Genomic DNA, 23,344 nt, shown 5'->3' on the forward strand with positions numbered 1-23,344 from the left:
AGGATACGGGTGGTAGCCTACCTACTGAAGTGGTTAGAGGATACAACTCTCCTTGAACCCTGTTGGAACTGACTGTTTTGATTCTTTACAGTTAGGCTATATTTAAATGGACTATTACAGCAGTTTATTTTGGTAAGTTTTCTTTTTTTCTTCTTTTATCTTCTTTATTTGTCTTTCGTTGTGTTATTTATTCCCCACTGGAAAACCGGTCTGTTGCTTATTTCTGAAAGCTTATTTTACAACCGTCCTTATGAATGCGGATGCAACAGCTTCATCCTATTCCTAGGACCGTTGAATCTTGCAGAGCGAAAGAGACAGAGAGCATCACTGGAGATAATTACACGGCTGTGCTGAGATGTTGGCAGCTAATTTCCGAATTTTTAGAAGGCTCATTGTGAATATCCGGATTATGCGGATTTGTTAATGCGTGTAAGAGGCTCATTTTATACACACTTATTCAAATAGCCGCCACAATAGGCCATCTCCAGTGGTACGCATGCAGTGTTACCATATTATTAAAGTTGCCCTATTCCAGTTTCAGTCAGCATTCTCATACTGTCTGAATGGGCCATTATCATGCTAGGGTCAGGTCGTACATTGCACATTTGAGATAGATTCAAACCTGCATCCTGCAGAGTCTTGTGTTTATAATAATACATAGGCTATATATACATATGGTGTAACAGGAGTCTTTGTATGTGTATCAAGGCTGCGCCAGTGTCTTCCCAAGGTTAACTAATTGACAAGCGTCCCCCATAATTGTGGAGATGAATTACACATGAGCCCCGTTTCATTTCGGCTCAGCGGTGGATCTGATGTCTTACTGGCAGAATGGCTTGTGTTTAGACAAGTCTAATTTTATTTTGGTTACTAAATTGACACACATATATTATAACAAATATATATTTTTTCTGTTTTTCTTCTTAGGTGGTACGAGTGAACCCTTACAATGATTATTCTGGTTGGAGACTGGATCGCTATTATTGCTCAGATGAGTCTGGGCGCTCAGCTGAATATAAATTAGGTGTTCAGCACCACATATTGCTGGAAGAGGCAGAGGAAAAGAGAGACAGAGCAAAGACAATCCACAAAGACATTGTCAAGGCATCACATGATGGTCAAAACTCTTTATTTGATCCTGAATAATAAAAATACCAAATTTGAACAAAATATCAACAGGTCAAAGGAGGTGTAAACACCACACAGATAAAAGCTGATTTTTACGGTGTGGGGATGTATCTTTCTATTTTCTTTTTCCTGCTCTTATGGGCTCAAGCCCTGACATTGAAAAACTTGAATTACTCTGTCCCGGAGGAACAGGGTCCGGGGACAGTGATTGGGAACATTGCCAAAGATGCCAGACTTGGACTTGAACTGAGCGGGCAGGCAGGACAGGGTAAGAAAGCCAACTTCAGGGTTCTGGAGAACTCGGCTCCACATCTCATCGACGTGGACCCCCAAAGTGGACTGTTATACACAAAGCAGCGCATTGACAGGGAAACGTTGTGTAAGAGAAACCCCAAGTGCCAGCTCTCTATGGAGGTGTTCGCTAACGACAAGGAGATCTGCATGATCAAAGTAGATATTCAGGATATTAACGACAACTCACCCATTTTCCCCTCCGATCAGATTGATATAGACATTTCTGAAAATGCAGTGCCAGGAACACGGTTTCCCCTGACCAGCGCACATGACCCAGATGCAGGAGAAAACGGCCTGAAAACGTATCAAATAACTCGCGACGACTACAATCTATTTTCCTTGGAGGTAAAAACCCGCGGGGACGGTTCGAAATTCCCAGAATTAGTTATTCAAAGACCACTGGACAGAGAAGAACGGAGCCATCACACCCTTATTTTGTCAGCCACTGATGGGGGTGAATATCCTAGATCAGGTACAATGCAGATAAATGTTAAAGTTATTGATTCCAATGATAACAGCCCTGTGTTTGATCAGCCTTCGTATGTTGTGGAAATTCCTGAAAATTCACCTCCTGGTAAAGCCCTGATCGATTTAAATGCTACTGATCCTGATGAGGGCAACAATGGACAAGTAGTCTATTCTTTTAGTGGCTATGCCCCAGAGAGAATTCGGGAGCTCTTTTCCATAGATTCAAGAACAGGGGTCATAAAGATTCAGGGTGAAATTGACTACGAAGAAAGCCCAATTATTGAGATTGACGTCCAGGCAAAGGACCTGGGTCCAAATCCAATCCCAGGCCATTGTAAAGTCACTGTTAAAGTGCTTGACAGGAATGATAACTGGCCATCTATAGGCTTTGTGTCTGTGAGACAGGGAGCCATCAGCGAGGCAGCACCTCCAGGCACTGTCATTGCTCTGGTCCGTGTAACAGACAAGGACTCAGGCAGAAATGGGCAGCTTCAGTGCAGAGTGCTGGGCAATGTCCCTTTTAAACTTGAGGAGAACTATGATAACTTCTATACAGTGGTGACTGACAGACCCTTGGACAGAGAGGTGCAGGATGAGTACAATGTCACCATTGTCGCCAAAGACAATGGCATGCCTCCTCTAAACTCCACAAAATCTTTCACCGTAAAGATTCTGGATGAGAATGACAATGTTCCTCGCTTTACCAAGGCCGTTTACCTTCTCCAGATTCCTGAGAACAACATCCCTGGGGAGTTTTTAGGTTCCGTTCTGGCACATGACCCAGACCTTGGCCAGAATGGTACAGTGTACTACAGCATAATCAACTCCAACGTGAGTGGGGGTGATGTCAACACCTATGTTAATGTGAACGCTGCCAATGGAGCCATCTATGCTGTGAGATCTTTTAACTATGAGCAGATAAAGTATTTTGACTTTAAGGTTCTTGCTAGAGATGCAGGATCTCCACACCTGGAGAGCAATGCTACAGTGCGCATCAGTGTTCTGGATGTCAATGATAACATCCCTGTTATAGTTCTGCCCTTACTCTTAAACGACACCGCTGAAATCCATGTGCCACGGAATGTTGGCGTTGGCTACATTGTTACCACCGTGAGGGCTGTGGATAATGACTATGGTGAGAGTGGGAGGCTCACCTATGAGATATCAGATGGCAATGAGGAGCACCTCTTTGAGATTGATCTGGTGACTGGGGAAGTACGGACAGCTCACCCATTCTGGGAAGATGTTAGCCCAATAGTTGAGCTGATCATCCGTGTATCAGACCATGGGAAGCCTACTCTCACTGCAGCAGCCAGGCTCATCGTCAAGGCCTCTGACGGACGTCCTCCTGATGGACTTCCACGTACCAAGGACAATCAGAACTGGGACATGTCCCTGCCTCTTATCGTAACTCTCAGCATCATATCCATCATGCTGCTGGCTGCCATGGTGACCATTGCCATCAAGTGCAAGCGAGAAAACAAGGAAATTCGTACCTATAATTGTCGCATTGCAGAGTACTCGCACCCGCAGCTTGGAAAGGGCAAGAAGAAGAAGATTAACAAGAACGACATCATGCTGGTGCAGAGCGAGGTGGAGGAGCGGGATGCCATGAATGTGATGAATGTGGTAAGCAGCCCTTCCTTGGCCACCTCTCCTATGTACTTTGACTACCAGACACGCCTGCCACTCAGCTCACCAAGGTCAGAGGTCATGTACCTGAAACCCACTACCAATAACCTCAGCGTGCCCCAAGGCCACGTGGGATGCCACACCAGCTTCACTGGCCCAGTCACCAGCACTACAGACACACCTACTAACCGCATGTCCGTCATACAGGTAAGAGAAATTGCACTCTTCTCCTTCACAGTTGTGCCACCATTTTCACGTCACAATCCCCAGAGAGCTCCCATTTCCAACGTTGGCCCCTTGTTTTGTAAAATGAAAGAAAAATGAGATAAGGACAGGCAGAGGCAGAGAGGCCCAGAATCATAGAGAGAAAGAGAGAATAGGGGAGGGAGGGAGGGAGGGATGAGCATTAGAAGGATTAAACAGTCATTCTGGTCCTCTCATAGAACAGTGCCAGTGACATCAACACAAATCAGTTTTGCTTGAAATATGTCATGGCAGGCTTTTGAAATCATTTTCCATGTAGGTTTTTTTCTTTAATCACTCAATCACTGTCATTTAATTCCTGTGGAATAAAGAGTTTAGCCTGTGGCTGAGTTATTAGCAGATGGCCCAATTCCATTTTAAACAACCCAATTATCCCACAGACATGTTTTAATCCAATGACTAGATTTTTTTAGACATATAACTACCTATATATTATATTAATATATCTGTAGATTCTGTACACAGTAATGGTAACAGGTATAATTTAATATCATGACAGTAAAGTCAATCCAACCAGATGCCCCTGTTCCTAAGATCATATCAGTAATCAAATTCTATAGCTATCTTTGTGGTTATTGTTGCAATTCTAATAAATAGAGATGAGTGTATTCTATTTATTTTCACAGCTACTTAATGCGTCTTAATGTGGAGTACTTAGGTGTATAAGCCTATAACCTGATAACTTCTCTGTGTCTTTGGCCTTAAGCCCATTAAAAGTCTGTCATGTCAGACAAGGTTTAAGACCTGCTTAAAACAGTCCTAAGTAACATTGGGGATACTAGTCAGTTGTAGCAAAAATTAACCCCCTTATTTATGTTGCAATTTTATTTAATAGGAATACTATTCATCAGTGGGCTTTATTATTACATGGCCTTATTTTTGTATGTGTATGGCCTTTCACTATTTGGCATGCCTGGAAAATTGCATTCTTTCCAGTTAAATCCTGATGGACTCTGACCATTAGTCTCTTAATTTGGGCTTTTTCAGTCCCACTATTTGCACTGGGCGTGGATGTGACAATGACTGTCATGAGATGTGACGTGTTCCCACCAGGGAGGAAGGCCAGTGTCTGTTGTATCCACTTTCCGTCTCAGCCTTGCTTCTATTATGAGCCAGCTGCACGGGGCAAGGGTCAGTGAAAAGACCGTTAAGGCCTCCCAATCAGAGGAATAGAATAATTGCTGGTCCATTCTGCAGGCTGTGTCCCTGCTAATGTGGCGATGATGTGAAGCTGTTGCACATCCATTTTGTGCACTAACTTTTTTCTCTCCTGCCTCAGACTGTGAAAAGGGAAAACAAGCAGGAGCAAGCAACAACAACACATTGCTTAGAGTCTTGTTTACAGAGAGTCCCCACGACGCATCAGATGTTCAGGGTGCTCTATTGTATTATTCAACACAAACCTGTGTAGAGGGAGATGGCCTCAGGCATTAAGTTTCCTCAGAAGCTGTACAGAAGCGTATCACTCCCCCCCCCCCCCCCTCCTTTCGGCTTCTGCCCTCCTCTCTCCGATCGTGTGGACACTAAGTAACCTGAGTCAGAGTAGAGTGGCTATGGGAAAAATGTCAGGAAACAAAGACAGAATTCCCCTTCCATCGATCCCAAGGCTTCCCAGCCCATCTGTCACTACAGTTGCCACGAACGGAGAGGCTACATAGGAAAAATAAATAAGGGGATGGTCATGTGAGTGTAAAGCGTGTGAGCATGTCGCAAGCTCATTCAGTTTCACAAGGGCACCTTTAGTGCTGCTGTCTTCATCTACACCTAGTAGCGCTACTGTGGCTGCCTGCAACTCCTAGTCTCTCTCCACACAATGCTGCTGGCCTTTAATGATGCTTTATAGTGGTGCACTCACAGACAGCCTGGGCTTGGTCTCTAGCTGGGAAAGGGAAATAATATAAACACATCAGCCGAGCCCTGCTGGCCTTATCATTGTCACCACCGTGCCAGCACCCGGCCCAGTGCAGGGCTTCGTTTCATTTCTAAAGAGAATTCCTGGGATAAGGAGATGGATGATACGTAATGATGCCTAATTCCGCTTAAGGCGTCGAAGGGAATTACTTAGTGTGGAATCAAGGTTAAGACCAATCTGCTGCAAAATTCCTCAATGCTTAGGAAGAAGGGATTTCAGTAAATTCCCTCCAAAGAGTGAGCCTGCTGCACCCACTCTGTTTTGAATACGTTTTAAGATCTTGTCCCACATTACGTTTAGCTTTAGGCTGTGGCCCACTGACTGGTTCATACGTTTCTCTGCTACCCTTTTCATAGAGGCTGCACTCATTGTTACCAAAACATTCTAAGACCCCTGTGTCATTACTTTTAATTGTCAAATAATTTATCATATTCATTTGTTTTGATAGGTTTTGAGTATTTTAATTTGATTCACCACCAAACTCTATGACTATCCTCTCTCGGTGGGAGACCATCCATGTTAATAAGGTGCAGGTGGTACAGAGGCAAAGGGGGGAGTCTGAAAGGCTATACAAACTGCCTTTAGGTGGCGGCATTCTGCCTTGTGCATGGTGGCTTTGATATGAGATTGTCAAGGAGAAAAGGGGCTCTGCTGACATTGTCACTTGGGCAGTAGGTGCTGCTAATGAAAAATGTCAAAAATTAATACATAACACATGGAATGTGAAAAATATTGAATTTCCTTTATTGCAGTATTGTGTTACAATTTCTTTGAATGACGGTGACTTAATGTATCTAGTAGGCACTAAAACGATTATATTTAAAATAAATGTGTTCAATTTGTTTAACTGCATAAGATTTGGAAAAGCAAGGCATACTTATCTTGTAACAATTTAAAATAAACAAAGGTAGTTGCATTGATTCTCAAAAGAACGGACATAAAAAAGGCATAAACTATTATGAAAAAGCAGAGGTGCAACTGTGATAATTCAAGCCATGTTTATTCAATATATGAGGCAACAAAGGTCACTAATTTTGACCTGTTTAGATTGAACATGTGCATTCCAACAATGTAGCTTGAACAGATGTTGGCAATCAATGCTTCTAGGAATGGTCTTACTCTGCATAATTTAGGGAGATTGTGTGTTTGCGTGTGTGTGGGAGAAACATCATTGTGCATTCCAGGCATGCGATTTAAGCCTTTAGCTGGCAAGCTCTGTGACAGAGCCCCTCTCTTTTATGAGTGGGACAATCTTGCATTTGTCCGAGCCTTGGAACACACTTCCTCCAAGAAACACATAAGCAAACACACACACACGCTAGAGCACACTAACACACAGATGCACATGTTACCACGCTTACGTTGTTTTTAAGGCTTCTCCTGAAAAGTCTTATCAATGCCTCCACTGTATATTGTATTGAAATTGCTCCCACACTTCAGTGGCCACTGAGGCAATGAAAAGAAAAGTGCTCTTTATTTCATTTCTCTCTGTCTTCCTTCATCTTTAGATAACTGCTTTCCCTGTGGAGCTTTTATGGAATGAGTTTGGTAAACCTCTATGTTCTGAAGCCTGTTTGCAGACGGGCTCAAGCCGCTCAACTACTAGATGTAGAAGTAGTCATTTATAACAATGAGAGACAGATCAAGAAGCCATTTGTAATATGTGTACTCTAGTCTCTCAGTTAGGCTCCTCTGGGCAACTGGGACACATTTATTTCATTTTAGTTTGCCACTTGCCAGTACATAAAAGAAATCGAAAATATGCTTGCTTTAGGGCGTATCTTCATATTTCCTCAAATAAACCTGCTGCTATACATAACACTACACACTCTGATCTGAATAATTAATAGGCAGTTTTAGTTTTCCTTTATCTCCCCCAAGCTCTTGTGATAGATACAACTGAGAGGAAGTTCTGTCAGATCACTTAATGTTGCATTAGGGAACAACAGTATATTTTGTTAACTTGTTGTAACTAAAATATAGAAATCTTGTAATTGAATGTTTTTTTAGCTGCCAATACTGGTATTATATCTTGCAGAGGTGCTTGTTTCAGTACAGAGGCGTCAGTGTGTCTCGATGCCCAAGCAGAAGTGTTACGCACAGCACGAAACAGCAGCTATATTTGCATCGTCTTTCATTAATAAATCATAACGTTTAACAAATCAGAGGGAAGCAGAAGATGTCACGATAAACATCAGAGGTCTCTGGCTACACATTAATGAACATGGGGGGAAGAGGAGGGGAGAACACGGGGTAAGTGGGAAAAGCTATTTCACTTCTGGTAGTAGCCGAAATTGAGCATTCATTTTCTGTTTCCGGGTCTGTTTGCAATGTGAGAAAGCATGAAAGAAAGTGGAGACAACTGTAGCAATCTCCCCACGTTGTTATGGAATTTTTATTTTATTCTAGAAAAAAAAGAGAGAGAGAGAGGAAATATGCTCTGGTAATAAACACCACAAATGTCTTTATCGTCTGCCCTATCTTTTAATGCGTTCTTTGGCCACTATTTCAACGATTTCTTTTTTTTTAAACAGGCTGAAATGATTTCATTTTCAGATACTTATTACAAGCACCGAGAAAGTTGTTTTCAGATCAGAGGAAGCTGTGAAAATAAATGTTTTATTTATGGCAACTTCTCCAAAATCCAAGTAAGCCTGTTTAATAATTTAAAATAAATGCCGTACCCTGACTTCACCCACCACTAAACTCAATTCCCCCCTCTAACTTACACCAAACTCTAGTAGAACCATTCAAACAGTGAAAATAAAAGGATGGTGAGAATTATTTACGTGTCTACATTATATTGGTCAGCCACCAGAATTCCTTTTAGCCGGCTGTTTTGCATTAATGTGGACAAAGCACTTATCTGTGCTGCATAATTTCATTATTTTAACAGACCCTACGATCTGACAATGCAGGGCAACAAAGGAATTTAGTTTGTTTATTATCAGTGTAGAGTAAGAGACAGGATATGAGAACAGAAGTTGACCTCAGTGATAGCCGGATTGGCAGGACACATTAAACCAATTTTCGTGGTTCAATAGGAAATAGCCTATTGGAGATAACCTGGGCACGGTAATATGATTGTTGATTGTAAGCGGACATACACTCTCGAGTTGTGTGCTTGGATAGAGGGGGTAATGGATAATCAGGACGGTCTGATTCGCAAATATCAAGTCATTTTATTAAAGAGCAAGTGCTAATTGTTTACCTTGGTTTACCTTCCATAGGGAGGACTGGCATTTTAAGCGGGTTTTGGATAAAGCCAACTTAATAATTCACTAAATTATTATTCTGTTATTACAAAGCTACCAAGAGCATGCCTTTGTTATGTTGCCTGTCATTTGCATTTGTTGTGGATGTTTATCTGTGTGATGGTATGTCTTATTTGTCTAACCCTGCTGTCACTGCACGTTTGCCATATTTGTGTGGCATTGCCAGTGCACGCTTCACAAGCTCACGGCATCATGCACCTCACAATACGTTCACTGTTATATTTTAATTTGATTTAAAAATCTCCCGTACATGCTATATGACTGCATTGCACATATTATTTTCCTTATTTTATGAAGTAAAAACAAGTGGTCTCTGTGCATGCCCCCAGTAGATTTTGAAATATTTAACTTAGTGCTGCCGGCATTGTGCTCAAACAAATCATGCAAAAAGCGCCTAACAAGCATCAACAGAGGTCACTAAAACATGTAAACGCATACGACCTTCACAGTGGAGGAATCCAAGATCCAGCTGCCATGTGTTTGTTTGTATCTGCGTGCACACACACACACACACGCACCTGAGTCACTACCAGCTGTGCTCTGAAGCAGCGGTCTTGCTGGTTCCGTCAGATTGGAATGGGTTTCTCTGTAGGGACCTTCCTGCCCCCTGAGAAGTCTTTGATCCCTCCTGGGGTCTTTTCACTTAACATTTGGAGCAGCAGGGTGTGGGAGCTGCAGCAATAGATGGGTCTATATTGGAGTAACCGCTCAGTAATGTGCACCGAGATACACAGCGCTACAGAAGGCTACATAGGCGTCCGTGGCGCGCCAATGTATTCTTTGAACTGCTAGCCAGCAGCTGGGTCTCCTTGCTCTAAATCAAACTCTCTCAAAGTCAAACAAAGTGGAACTCGCTCTACTGTGTCATGGCACGGGTCCAACCTGAGAGAGCTTTTATTTCTGCCTCATCTTCCTTCACTGTGCCCCCTAGGCATGTGCTTGAGAAACAACACGTAGCTCAAAGAATGAGTTATGTGAATTTGTCCTCACCTTCTATCTCATTAGTATAAGAGAAATGATTTATACCCTTCTCCCTCCATCTATTTCCACTCGTCCTTGCCTTGTACAATTCACCACTTCTTCAGCTTCATCAGTAATGTGATTAATTGATTGGAGTGATATACCATTAATACCATCTCATTTGCTCCAATTTTAGCTAATTGCATGTTGAAAAACAAGCCGCTATCAAAACGGGCTTCTTCTTTGTCATACAACCACTGTGCATTACAGTCACTCAATCCGGAAGTGCCAACTTCGCAACTTTGCAATTTGAGTACTTCTTCTGAGCAGTGTGCTCCTGCCAGTATATGTTTGTGTATGTGTCTTGGAGAGGGTCCGACACTGTAATAGGAGAGATCCTACTGTCTCCTCGGTTCCTGCTTATATCTGTAGCACAGTTTGAAATCTGACTCCCACTGCTAAAGCCCAGTGTGTGTCTGAAGGGAATTGACAGTCTCTGTGTTTTGCAGTGGCTGTTATGTGTTTGTGGCAACAGAGGCGAATGAGTCGGCACTCTCCGATGTTATTGCCTAAACAAAAGGTCCACTAAGTGGTGGGCACACAAGACTTGTCGTCAAACGTTTGACTGTGTCTGCTCCTCAGGGTAGCGGTCGCGATGCTGAGTGCTAATGGCGTATTGAAAATGGTACATTTGGCCGGTTTCATCTTTTTCTATTGTATTACAGAGATGTACTCAATTGGCCCCTCACTGGCTTTATGTCTTTGAGCAATATCTTTTTGGGGACTTTTAGCATTCAGATCAATTGCTGGTTGCTCCATTTCTTATAGATTTTTGCTCTATTCTGTACTGAAAAACTGTATTACATTCCTCGCTCTGAGCATTGCTTAGTTAAAATGAAAAAGAACTAGTGCTCTCTCTGCCTTGCTTCCCCTCGCTCTTGCTCTGACTCTCCCTTTTTACGAATTCCCTTTCTTTCTCTCTGCTCTTGTCATCTCAGATAAGCGTTGCAATTGCTCATGTTACTGACGACCCAAGCCAAATTCATAATGATGAGATTATCTTGTCAACAGTACGGAGTGTATATGTCTGCCGTATTGATCCGCGCACTGTCTTAATAAATGAAGTACCACGATGGAAGCGTTGGCTCAGTGATAACTCTGAACAGTTCTCGCTATTTATACACTCTCAACGCTGCTGAGATGATGAATGGAACTGGTGTATTATGCCCTTCTCCTCTCTTTTTTCTTTTCCCCTCCTGTCTTTCCTCTTCTCCTCCCCTCCTTTCTGCCTCCTCTCCAATTTCCAGATTGATGGGTTAAAGCGGCCCCTCTCCCCACACACGTTGTCTGTAATGCGTCCTCTTTGAGGTCACGCTGACATGCTGAGTCAATGTTCTCCCAGGTGGAGAGACATGGGTGCTGCTACACCAGGAACAAATCAGATGGACTACAGGGGATGGAGAGTGGAGGGTGGTTGGGGGGGGGGGGGGGGGAATTAACCAGCGCCGTAGCTCAGGCCTGTGTTGTCTTTGAATGACTGAGGTTTCAAGGGGAGTTTCTCTGTGCATTTGAAGAGAAGGTCAGCACGGTTTAGAGCGTGAGATTATGTGTGATTGTTTCTTCTGTGGGCTGGTTGATTAATGCTAAAGCTGGTCTGACAGATACTTAATGCACCACAGACCCACTTAAAAGAGACATAGGATCTGGCGTCCGCCACAGTTTGACAACGGAGCTTTATCCGAAAGCCCTTTTTGTCAGTTTTTACCCAGGTGTATGGACAGTCTTCTCTTCTCTCTTTTTTTCTGGCCCCTCCTCCACACAGATACCTCTGACCCGATACATATACAGTAGATAGGTCACCTTGAAATGAAATTAGAGTCCATCTGCTGCGTGAGGGTGTACATGTATGCATATAGAAACGTAGAGGGAGAACGCAGGTGTGTGTGTGTGTGTGTGTGTGTGTGTGTGTGTGTGTGTGTGTGTGTGTGTGTGTGTGTGTGTGTGTGTGTGTGTGTGTGTGTGTGTGTGTGCCCACTCGTGCATGTATTGACATTAGACATGTGGGTGTGCATTCTGCGTGTCTTTGCGCGTTTTATTTATCTACGCCTGGTCTCGGTTTTGGTCTCTGGGGAAATATCTAAAATCCTTTCATCCACGGTATGGCTCTTTCTCCATCAATTCAAATGGAATAATTTTGTTCTTTAATGTTTTTATTCACAAGCTCTCAGCTTCTGTCTTGTTAACCCGCAAACTAAACCACATTTTTCGGATGTTTAACTTCAAAACTGAATCATACAATGTTGATTCGTTAGTCAAATTTAATACCAGTACTGAGAGGCGAGAGGGCTTAATAATATCAGTTTTAAAGCGTAGTAAACATGTTTGCCTTTTGTATGAAAACAGGTTGATACTGTTTAATTCTTACACTGCAAGGCTGTGGACACTTAGATTTTCTAAAGAACTTGTCTGACATATAGCTAGCTACCCATAATGTCACAATGATGTTTTGGCACTAGGGTATTTCTTGGCAAGAAGCAGTGATCGATCTTTTCAAATAACTTTCTGTAAAAGGACAAATTTGTGTTTTTACCAAACTGTCAAAACTCTTGCTTTTAAGTTTTGTTTGTAAGCCTTTTGCTCAATAATTACGGTTCGTACTAATTTTCATGTGTTCTTTAATGTGTTAACATGTGCAGTATGATGGGCTGTTACCTCTGTGACAGCTTTGAATTTTTTGAGCTGAGTTGGTTTTGGATTAATGAGGGTGGAGCAAGGTCAGTGCTGACTCAAGGCTTCAGTTAACGGCAGAGCTGTTGTAACTATTGATGAGCAAGTGCTGAATGATTAGTAGATTCCACACCAAGATCACAAACTGCACCTATTATTTTTTCTTCTTTTTTTCCCTCTGTTTTCCTGACATTTTCAATTGTGTATAAGTGGTTCAACATCAAGTAACATCCTTTGTCTTCCACTCTTTTTTCACTTTTTTACATAAAAGTTAACATATTTCCTTTAATCATTTATAATAAAACTGATACCAGCTGTAAGTTGCCCAGACCAGCTGGTTAAATGTGTCTATACTAAAAATGTCTCTCAAGAAGTGAGGGAAAACAACACTGCTATTTTAGGAGAACTGGCAAACTGCTGCGTTAGGTGGTTCTTTGTGTGCTGGAATAAGTATCTATGCCAAAAGCTACATTTATCATTTACTCCTGGGGCTAAACTGCCTCAGATGGGGATGTTGTTTATAGTGTCTTGTGTCGCCCCTCCTCTTCACAGCAAAAAAAGGTTTTCTCTGAGCTGGCTGATGGCGGCTGAGACTGACGTTGATACTGAATTGTTTTCAATGTTAAAAAAGATAGCTTAAAGGAGATAATGACGGCAGACATAAAGAAGTAACATTGAAGTCAGTATATAAAACAATATAAAGGAAATATAACAGGGGCAGTAGTAACACTTGACTAGGATTAGAATGAGAAGTGCTTCTTGCCTTTATCTCCTGCATACTTAAAATCCATTGTTTTTGTAAAATATAGAGAGGGTCACAACCTGTTCCAGTCAGAGTCTTTTTTGTCTAGCGTACTGTGATTTGGAAATGTATTCATTTATTTCATCCCCAGTTTATTTTTTTCTTCTTATTTTTTTATGATTCTTTGTCTTTGTGTAGTGTTGCTCACCAACGCCTAAACAGACCATCTCATTAAATTGCACTGCACTAGGTGTGACTGCGGTTCCTACCAATGGCTCAGGAGTATCATACAAGCTCAGACACCAGTTGATACATGATGTATATATGTAATTAGATGTACATGTCTATTGCCATCCACAGACTTCCACTGGCGAGAGTTCTGCATTCTTAGGTATTGTTACCAGAGGTGGGCAGAGTAGCCAAAAAATGTACTCAAGTAAAAGTAAGTTACTTTAAGATTATAATTACTCAAGTAGAAGTAAAAGTACTCATACAAATAATTACTCAAGTAAGAGTAAAAAAGTATGCAGTGAAAAGACTACTCAAGTACTCAAGAGTACAAGTAGGCCTACTGAATTACTCCGGATTTATTTTTGTAATATACAGAGTAACACAAACGGTACAAAATAGACACGAACAAAATATAAAACAGCAATGTTCAAATAAAGATATTTTAAATAACATCCTTTAAAATTAAACAATAAATAAGGTTTTTAAAAATAAAATGAATAACCCTTGAACAAAAACAATAATACATTAATTATTTACCAAATTAAATAGCCTACATCACCCTTCAAATACAATTATAATAAATTAGGTTTATCCAAAATTATATTAATTAAAACCAATATACTTATAACATTGTTTTGCACATACACATTTTTAAACTAATTCCTACAATATGTCACAGGCCCTGAGAAAATTATCTAGGTTGTGTTCGTTACACATCAAAACCTGCTGGCACACTCACTTAACGTATGAAACTACAGAGAGGCTGAAAAAAAGAGACCACTCTCAGACTGTCACACAGCCAGACTGGGGGCCAGTGAGTAAACTACAGGGAGAACAGGACATGTGTCAAAGAAGAACAGTGTCTCTGTAGGCCTAATTGCGAGTGTGTGAGAGACTGTGTCTATGTGATTGTGAGTGTGTGATTGTTATTTTGTGAGTTTGTGTAATTGAGAGCTTGTGAGTTTGTATGTGAGTCCAGGGGTGTGGTTATTGCTCCTTGGAATCAGCGGTTTCTTCCATTTTCTCGACTCACCCAGATAGTCTGTAAAATCTGCATGGAGCCTACATGGCACGGCCATGGACACAACATCGGTGCGGAACCGGTGTGAGGACCCCGAGCCGATCTGTCAGCCGAGCACATCTGGTACTCACACCGGAGCTGTTAAAAAAGTCCGCGGACATTGTTGAGCCCTATGACAACATGACAACACTTGTCATGTGACTCAAGTGGCTGCATTTGATTGGCAAGCTTTTGTAATGTGGTTTTTATTGATTAAAATAGTCACGTGATAGAGATGTTGGCTGAAGACGTCCCCGGGGAGCATGCCGGGGAGAGAAATCATGAGAGAAATGGCTCTCGCATGTAATAAAAAAAAATATAAAACAATAAAGTAACGACCGTCACGTAGCCAAATGGAACGGCGTAAAAGTACCGTCCTTTCTTCAAATATTTACTCAAGTAAAAGTAAAAGTATGTTACAATAAAACTACTCCTAAAATTACAATTTATTCAAAAAGTTACTCAAGTATTTGTAACGGAGTAAATGTAGCGCGTTACTACCCACCTCTGATTGTTACTTCTTTTTTCTTTTTTTTGTGAAAACCTCAATCCAACGATCCATTTTCTGATTGCTTGTTCCTTGAGTCTCGCGGTTGCTACACAGCTACAAATTAACACCTTTTTCAGGAATGTTTTTTTTCATTGAAACATGGAAAGATATAATTAAAAAAACAAGATAATTCAACAAAAATCGAAGTAAAAATCAGATATAACTTGCTGTACACAACAGCCACGTCATGTTTGGGGAGATACGGCAAAACAAACACACACACACACACACACACACACACACACACACAGACAGACAGACAGACAGACAGACAGACAGACAGACAGACAGACACACACACACACACACACACACACACACACACACACACACACACACACACACACACACACACACACACACACACACACACACACACACACACACACACACACACACACAAGTTGTTATGAGTCATAGTCAGATTGGTTTAATTTACTTCTATTAACCCTCCTATTGTACTGGGGTCAATTTGACCCCACAAGACATTTCTTTTGAGGGGAAAACATGTTTGTCATTCACCAAATGGTCTGAAAATTATAGGGGTTGTTCAATACTATGCTTCTGATGATTCCTATACATTTGAAGTGTTTTGATAAAATTATGGGTGTTTTATTGAATTTTATAACACCTGTTGTACTCTGGGGTCAATATGACCCCGCAGCACACAATGGTGCAATGGGGCAAAATGTCACACTATACTGCTTCTAACAGAGGAAATACCCGCCCCCCCTTCTTCTAACGACATCCACACACACACACACACACACACCTACACACACACACAAACACACACACACACACACACACACACACACACACACACACACACACACACACACACACCTACACACACACCTACACACACACACACACACACTTCACCAGCACACACACACACAGGAGCACACACACGCACGCAAGTACGCACATACACACACACACACATACCCACACACACACACACAACACAGACACACACACACACACATACACACACACACCCACACACACACACATGCACATACCTGTACATGAGCACACACCCACGAGCGCACACACACACACAAACACACACACACACACGCACGCACACACACATGCACACATGAGCACTCCCCCCCAAAAAAAACACACACAGACACACACAAACAGAACCAACACCTGTGCCTTTGATGTGTGGGGTCAAGCAATGGTTAGGAAAACAAAACACATAAACAGATCGTTTCCCGCAGACTCTGCACCATTACAAACCTTAGTCTGAGACAGGCAGCATGATCAGTAGGCAGCAGGCTTTACCTAACAGGCTTGTGAGCTCATTTTGAACCAAGTTCAACAAAATGCAATGAAGTGAATCAGCAAAGATCACTCCATAACTACCGGCCTCGCATGCAACTGAGGGCCAAATCGAGGGTGACTCACTTCTAAAAAGTACATTTTTGCAAAGTTTTACATGTTTTAATGTTGTGTTGTGATGTTTATTATGTCAGGTAAAGAGTGAGGATAAAGTTGAGTATAAAACTGAAAAACTGAGGTTAGTGATTATTTATGCTTTTTGCCTTAGAAACAGTCAAACCAGGTGAGAACTGACCCCGCCTGGTTTGACTGTCTAAATCAAAAAATGCATACTTTTATATAAACAAGGTCTGTTGGCCCTAAATTAAAAAACTAAGGGAAATATCTGTGGTAATGGGTTGGACTCAAGTCAGACTAAAGGTGTAACACAAAATTAATTGATAATTTATACTTTATAGGCTTTAAAAAACAGCCGAACCGGGCGGGGTCAATATGACCCCAGAGGACCATGGGTGTTTGTATTTGCTCCTATTAAAAAAATCTAAGTGATTCAAAAACAGTTTTTTCACTAACCTTTGACATAAGCCACTCTCTAATGAGTCATATAGTCAAAATCATGTTAGGGATTTTTTTTTTTTTTTTTTTTTTTTTTTCAAATCGAAAAAATTGTATGTTTTTATGTAAACAAGGTCCGTTGGCCTAAAATTCCAAAACTAAGGCAAATATTTGTGGTAATGGGTTGGACTCAAGTCAGACTAAAGGTGTAACACAAAATGTATTGACAATTTATACTTTAGGCTTTAAAAAAACACCAAACCGTTTGGGGTCAATATGACCCCAGAGGACCATGGGTGTAAGTCTGTCGGGAGTACATTACGAGGGTTAAGCACAGGGAAGAAAATAAGTTGACAGTTTGCAGTAGTATAGAGCCTCAGTTGTGTGTTTCCATTGTAGCAGCTTATTGTAATCTTTACCCGAGGGGATGTTGGTCAACATCATAACGGTTTATGTCTAATGTCCTTTTGTTAGATAAGGATGATTTATTCAATAATAGCTTAATCAGTCTATTAATAAATCAATTACAAGCATAGGAGTAAAAACCATATTATTCTATTATTTTTGTGATGTGTAGTAAATTGATTATTCTCTAATAGTACACGCCTATTAATACGGGCCTTCTGAGCCATTCTACTCATGAAGAATTTACTTAAGCCCATTATTTAATTAGCATGCATCATAAAATAGGCTAGACTGGATCTACAGCACCTGTAAGTGTGTGTGTGTGTGGGTTTGCGTACGCCGTGTATGTGTTAAAGCAAGACAGAGAGAGAGAGTCAAACAGGTTCAAGGAAATGCACCCACTCAAGAGGGTTGCATTTTATTATTTTCTTTTGTGTGCTGATTCTCAAGATGAAAACTTGTTTCCCATCTTTCAGACTCAGGGTCTGGATAGAGTTTTATTTGCATGGTCTTTCTTTAGTCAAGTCATTTTTTCTCATAAATTAAATAACATATACGCTATAACAGAGGGAGAAGGTGCTTGACAAATACAACCCTCACTCCTCAAGCTATCCCACTTGTACTTGTATGCAGAAATTACCTTTAGAAATGAGACCAACGTAGTCATTTGTAGACAGACGAGAACATTATATCTATGTTCGCTTGGTTCTTCCTTAAAAGGAATAATAAAGCACTTGTATCTGCACAGCTTGAAGGCAATAGGCTTTGAAGTTGTGGTTTTGTCTCGCGTCTCACGATAAAGAGATACAAGCAAAACCACCTCAGCCCTCCTTCTGCCATGTGGAGCCCTTTTTTCTCCCTTCCCTTCTTTATGTTCACCTATCCACAATTTATGTGTCCTACTCATTGTGTGGTTAGAATAACATTTGTTCTATCACTATATGAATTGGTTTGATGATTTGAAAAAAATAAAAATTAATGCTGTGCCTCCAAGATGAGTTAATGCTTTCCACAGAGCTCATAATAGGCATCTCTAATGACACTGTATGGTCAACCAAAATAATAGGCAATCAATATGAGTGGTTGCATATTAATTATGAATACTGTTTCCTTGCTGGTGAGCAGTGAACATGCATGGTCGTGCGGTTAATGCCACCATATATATAAAAAAAACACTCCTAAGTGCTACTTAGCCCTATTTAATGAAGAGGGAGGAGCCCTATTTCCCACCAAATGAACACAAACGCAAAACAAAATGCATGCCTAAAGGCCAGGACACACCAGTCCGACTCGTTCCGACTACCCAAAAAATGGAGTCGCCGTTTCAGGAAGCTCCAGTCTTCCCGTCGCGGCCAAAAAACACACCGAGACGACTGCTTATTTCCCGTACGCTCTGCGCTTGCGCGGGACGTAATGTCTCCACAACAGCAGGCGGCGCTAATCTGTATTGTGGCCCGAAAAAATACGAAAGCCGGAAATGATGGGACAGCTCTCTAGAGCATAAACATAGATAGAAATACATATTTATATTTATGGACCATAAGAGCACAATTTTTAGCAGAGAGTGTCGAGCATGGTGTCGAGCAGTCAACAAGGGTTGATGCATGTGAGTACTCTCAAAACGAAACGAACAAACACATTAAAGCGATGGCTAGCTGTTGTTAGCTGTTTGTGCTACCCGCCTCACTTCCGGGCTTCACTGATTCGCTAGCCCTCCACCCAGGGCCGGCGGTAGCCAGGGGCCAGGGTGTGCCGTGCCCACCCAAATGTGGTCTGTGCCCACCCAATCAAAAAAAACATTTTTTTTTTTTTTTTTTTTTTTAGGTGGAAGTCCAGACCCACTATCGGACGGACCTGTTCATTCGCTGTCCAAGAAAATGTCAAATAAAATTCAGACAATTAATTAATACTAAATAATATACCATTACCATGCATTGCTTCTAATTGTATTATTGGGTGGGCAGGACAGCCTGCCTCCAAGTTACCCACCCGATTATAGTGGTCACTGGTCAGCAGAGCCGGTCCGAGGCTTAAGCGAAATGAGCGGTTGCTTAGGGTCCCGACTGCCAGGGGGCCCCCCCAATTTATTTTTTTACTTCGTTTTTTTTTAGTTTGTGTGTTTGATATCAACATCATATTATGTAAATGTAAATTATCATACAATAAAAGGAATACAATGTTTTGGTAGATAGTTAATAGCTTAATAATTGAATCAGTTCATCTGGGAGGTAATCCGAGGTTAACTGATCACGTCACGTTCAAGTCCATGGCATGCACAGTTAGTATTGAGTTTATTTAAAAATATTTGAAAATGGGGCTGCCCTCAGTTGCCCATGCACTGTGTATAGTCTATAGCCTATTTCAGCCTCGTCTGTGGAAAAAAAGATAACTGGACAACAGAGTTCTTCTGCTTCGTTCCTCTCACTGCATTTAAATGAATTCATTATATTACAGAAAAATATGTCCCGTAAAAGAAAAAGAGCACCAAGCCCATCCCAGAGGACCCTGCATAATATTTTTATATTATTTCAAATTTATATTTCTATGAAAAATCCATGTGTCTTTCTTCAATAGCTTCTAATTCATCTGACCCAGTGACTCCAAATTATTTGTTCACACAAAATTCCTCAGATTTAGCCTCTTAATTTTCCTCTCAAAGTGCACCAGATTCATAGCCTGGCATTCCCAGACCTGCCACTAGGCGCTGGCAAATTAAATTTGCTGCGTGTGTTGGTCTGGACACGCTCCGTTGAAGCTTTATCAAGAAAGCCAGAAATCTGGCTGGTGGTTTCAATTGGTTCTATCTAGGGTTGCTGGACGGGTCCCGGGATTTCGGGATTCCCGCGAAATGAGTCAGTCCGGGAGTACCGGAAATTGGCCACGGGACCCGTCCTCCCGTTTTTTTTATTTTTTTTATTCTTTTAATTCATTAATAGTGGCCTTTACTAATCAAATATACTCTCGCCATCATGGCCTTTTCATAAGGGAGGCTTTTGACGTGTCTGGTAATACATTTTTAATGACATGCGAGTGGAGAGAGACGCACTACCGTTCTACAGACGTGGCGACAAGCGGCCGCACTAAACTGTTGTTACGTCTGTAACGCAGCTATTGACATGCGAGTGGAGAGAGAGAGAGAGTCCGCAGTTCTACAGACGGAGCGACAAGCGGCCGCACAGCTAAACTGTCACGTCTGTGCTCCTCTCTCTCTCTCACAGACACACACGCGCGCCTGCAGCCTGGCACAGCTGAACAGTGTTTTACTTTTCTCTCCTCAATGAGATGGTGATATTCACCATTCTTCTGTATTCAAGTCAAGATTGTATGATGAACATAAAGCAGCCTGTTTCTGTTGCTGCTTTCTCTTATAGCGACATGAATCTAATGAGATGAAACAGCTGGAGCATCGCTGTTCGCCCCGTTCCTTCCACCAAACACTAAAGTGAAACCTAGACCTAATCCACAAAGTAGACATTTAAACCAACCCAAACTGAATAACTAATCCACTTATTAACTAAACAAATGTTAACAATATGAGTAAATATTTAACAGCAGCGACACAGGGTTGTAAACAAAAGTTGTTTCCATGGTTACCGCACAGCGTTTCCTCGCGGAGCCTCCTATCTCCACCGGTCGAGTGCACAGACAGAATGTCTCCTCCCGTCTGAAAACGCCTTTAGATGACTTAACTTTTAATGCCCTTAGTTCATTCTAGAGCTAGCATCCAGTCTGCCCTGGGCTTATGAGGCTATAACGTGCCCAATAAACCACTCGGCCGAGTACGTGGGTACAAAATAAAGTATTAAAAAGGCACTTCCGGTTTAACGGGAATTCCCGGGATCTCCCGGGAGGAGGCTCTTTTTTCCCGGGAATTGAAAAGGGTCAATTCCGGGAATTTTCAGCAACCCTAGTTCTATCTAATATGGGCGCGCCAGAGCCCTTTATATGGTGCTCTGGGGAGGACGTAACCGGATGACGACAGTGACGTGCATGCGACGTCGAAGGCGTGATAGTAAACATCAGATGGCTGCGGATATGTTGTGTGAGTTTGAGACTGCTTTGGCCTCGACCCTTAACGATTTGGAAGACGGCACTCAAATCTTTCATTAGCAAGTAAGTGGAATGTTCTATTTTGCCGACCGACAACGGCAAACGTTTAATTTAACAGTGTAACAGCTGTTCGCTAAACGAAAGGGGCTTATGGCACCTTGTGCATCGCTCTGATTGGTTGTAGTGCTATTCAACTGCGTGCAGTGGCATTTGAAATGCACGAGTAGGAGCCGCCCCTTGAGTTGGAAATTACTATTGATCGTGGCCAGACCCTCTATCGTTCAAGATATCAGGGTCTGGATTTCCAGGCTACCAGATTCATGCATTTCACTTTAAAAAGGTAAAAAAAAATCTCCCGGGGGGGCATACCCTCGGACCCCCCTAGCAGAGTTGTGACCTCGGCTGGCTACTATTTTCACCCAGCTGGACATTGGAGCCAATAGTGGAAATACTATATATCTATGTGTATAGTATATAGCTCTGGACTACCACCATCCAGGTTGCCCAGTCCCAAAGCTTTCTCTTCAATCAGCTCAGGCTGCCTACAGTTAATACTGCGATAAAAAAAAAGATACATTATGTTGTATATAATGTATATTATATGTTATTCATAAACATTTTGGAGAAAAAAAACATGCAAGAATCAAATCTCCCACACAGCAACACTCAAAGTTTATTTGCATATTGTGTTCTACACAATTCACAGTAAATGTGCCAAAAATTTGACACAGAGATCTTACAAGGGCAAAAAATTTCGGCTTGTGCGCTCTGCGCGCGCTCGCATCTTTGGTCTCTCTGCCCAATGTGCCCACCTAAAATTTCTACAGGCCCACCCAAGTCTGACTGTCTAGAACCGGGCCTGCCTCCACCAATCAAATTGCTCCAAATGAAAGACAGTCGGCCGCCGATTGAACATGTTCACTACAACGGCGATTATCTGGCCGGTGTGTCCTGGCCTTAATAGAGCTGCAACGATTAATCAACGAATCGATTATTAATCGATTATTAAAATAATCGACAACTATTTTGATAATCGATTAATCGTTTCGAGTAATGTTTTAATATTTTTTTTCCAAATTCTCTGATTTCAGCTTCTCAAATGTGAATGTTTTCTGGTTTGTTTAATCCTATTATGACAGTAAACTGAAATATCTGTGTGTTTTGGACATAATAATACATTTGAGGACGTCAACATGGGCTTTGGAAAATGTATCAACATTTTTCACCATTTTCTGACATTTTACGGACCAAAACACTAATCGATTAATAATTGATTAATCGAGAAAATTATTGACAGATTAATCGATTATCAAAATAATTGTTAGTTGCAGCCCTACTATGTTATGAATTATGGCAAATAGATAGATGTGAATTAGAGCTGCCTGAGTCCCCAGCTTCATAATGAACCACAGATTAAAAAAGAATAGTTCAATACAAAACGTAATCACAGGATTTTAAGACAGTGGTGACATGTACAGATGCTGGGGACTTTATCCAGCTTGGGTTGTATTGGATACTGACGTCAAGCTTAGTACAATGCATAATATTGAAGAGAGGAGAGGCTCTAAGGCAAGATACTTTAGATGACTGATCACAAACAGTGGTACGAATAGTCGATACATTCTGATACAGTCTCTGTGGTATTGTCACACTAGCACTAACGCCATGTTCTCTTGGTTTACTGAGGTACATCCTTTCATTCCCTTTTAAATATTCAGTATATTGTCTTCACTGGAAGCTGTCGATAAATTATTGAATAATTCATCAAGTCAATTTTGGAATTAACACTACCTTT

The 23,344-nt window shown here is 41.5% G+C and overlaps 1 protein-coding gene across 1 annotated transcript in view; it reads left to right on the plus strand.

The window, feature by feature from the left end:
• Positions 1–1,233: 1,233 nt before the first annotated feature.
• Positions 1,234–23,344, plus strand: part of pcdh17 (protocadherin 17) — a gene marked incomplete at its 5' end in the record, with an annotated part of 60,628 nt that continues 38,517 nt past the window's right edge. The window contains one exon of the mRNA XM_080026223.1: positions 1,234–3,729. Within this exon, the coding sequence (XP_079882349.1) occupies positions 1,234–3,729 (2,496 nt within the window). The remainder of the gene's footprint in view (positions 3,730–23,344) is intronic.

This window comes from Ammodytes marinus (genome assembly GCF_949987685.1).
Source record: "Ammodytes marinus genome assembly, chromosome: 1".
NCBI lineage: Eukaryota > Metazoa > Chordata > Actinopteri > Uranoscopiformes > Ammodytidae > Ammodytes > Ammodytes marinus.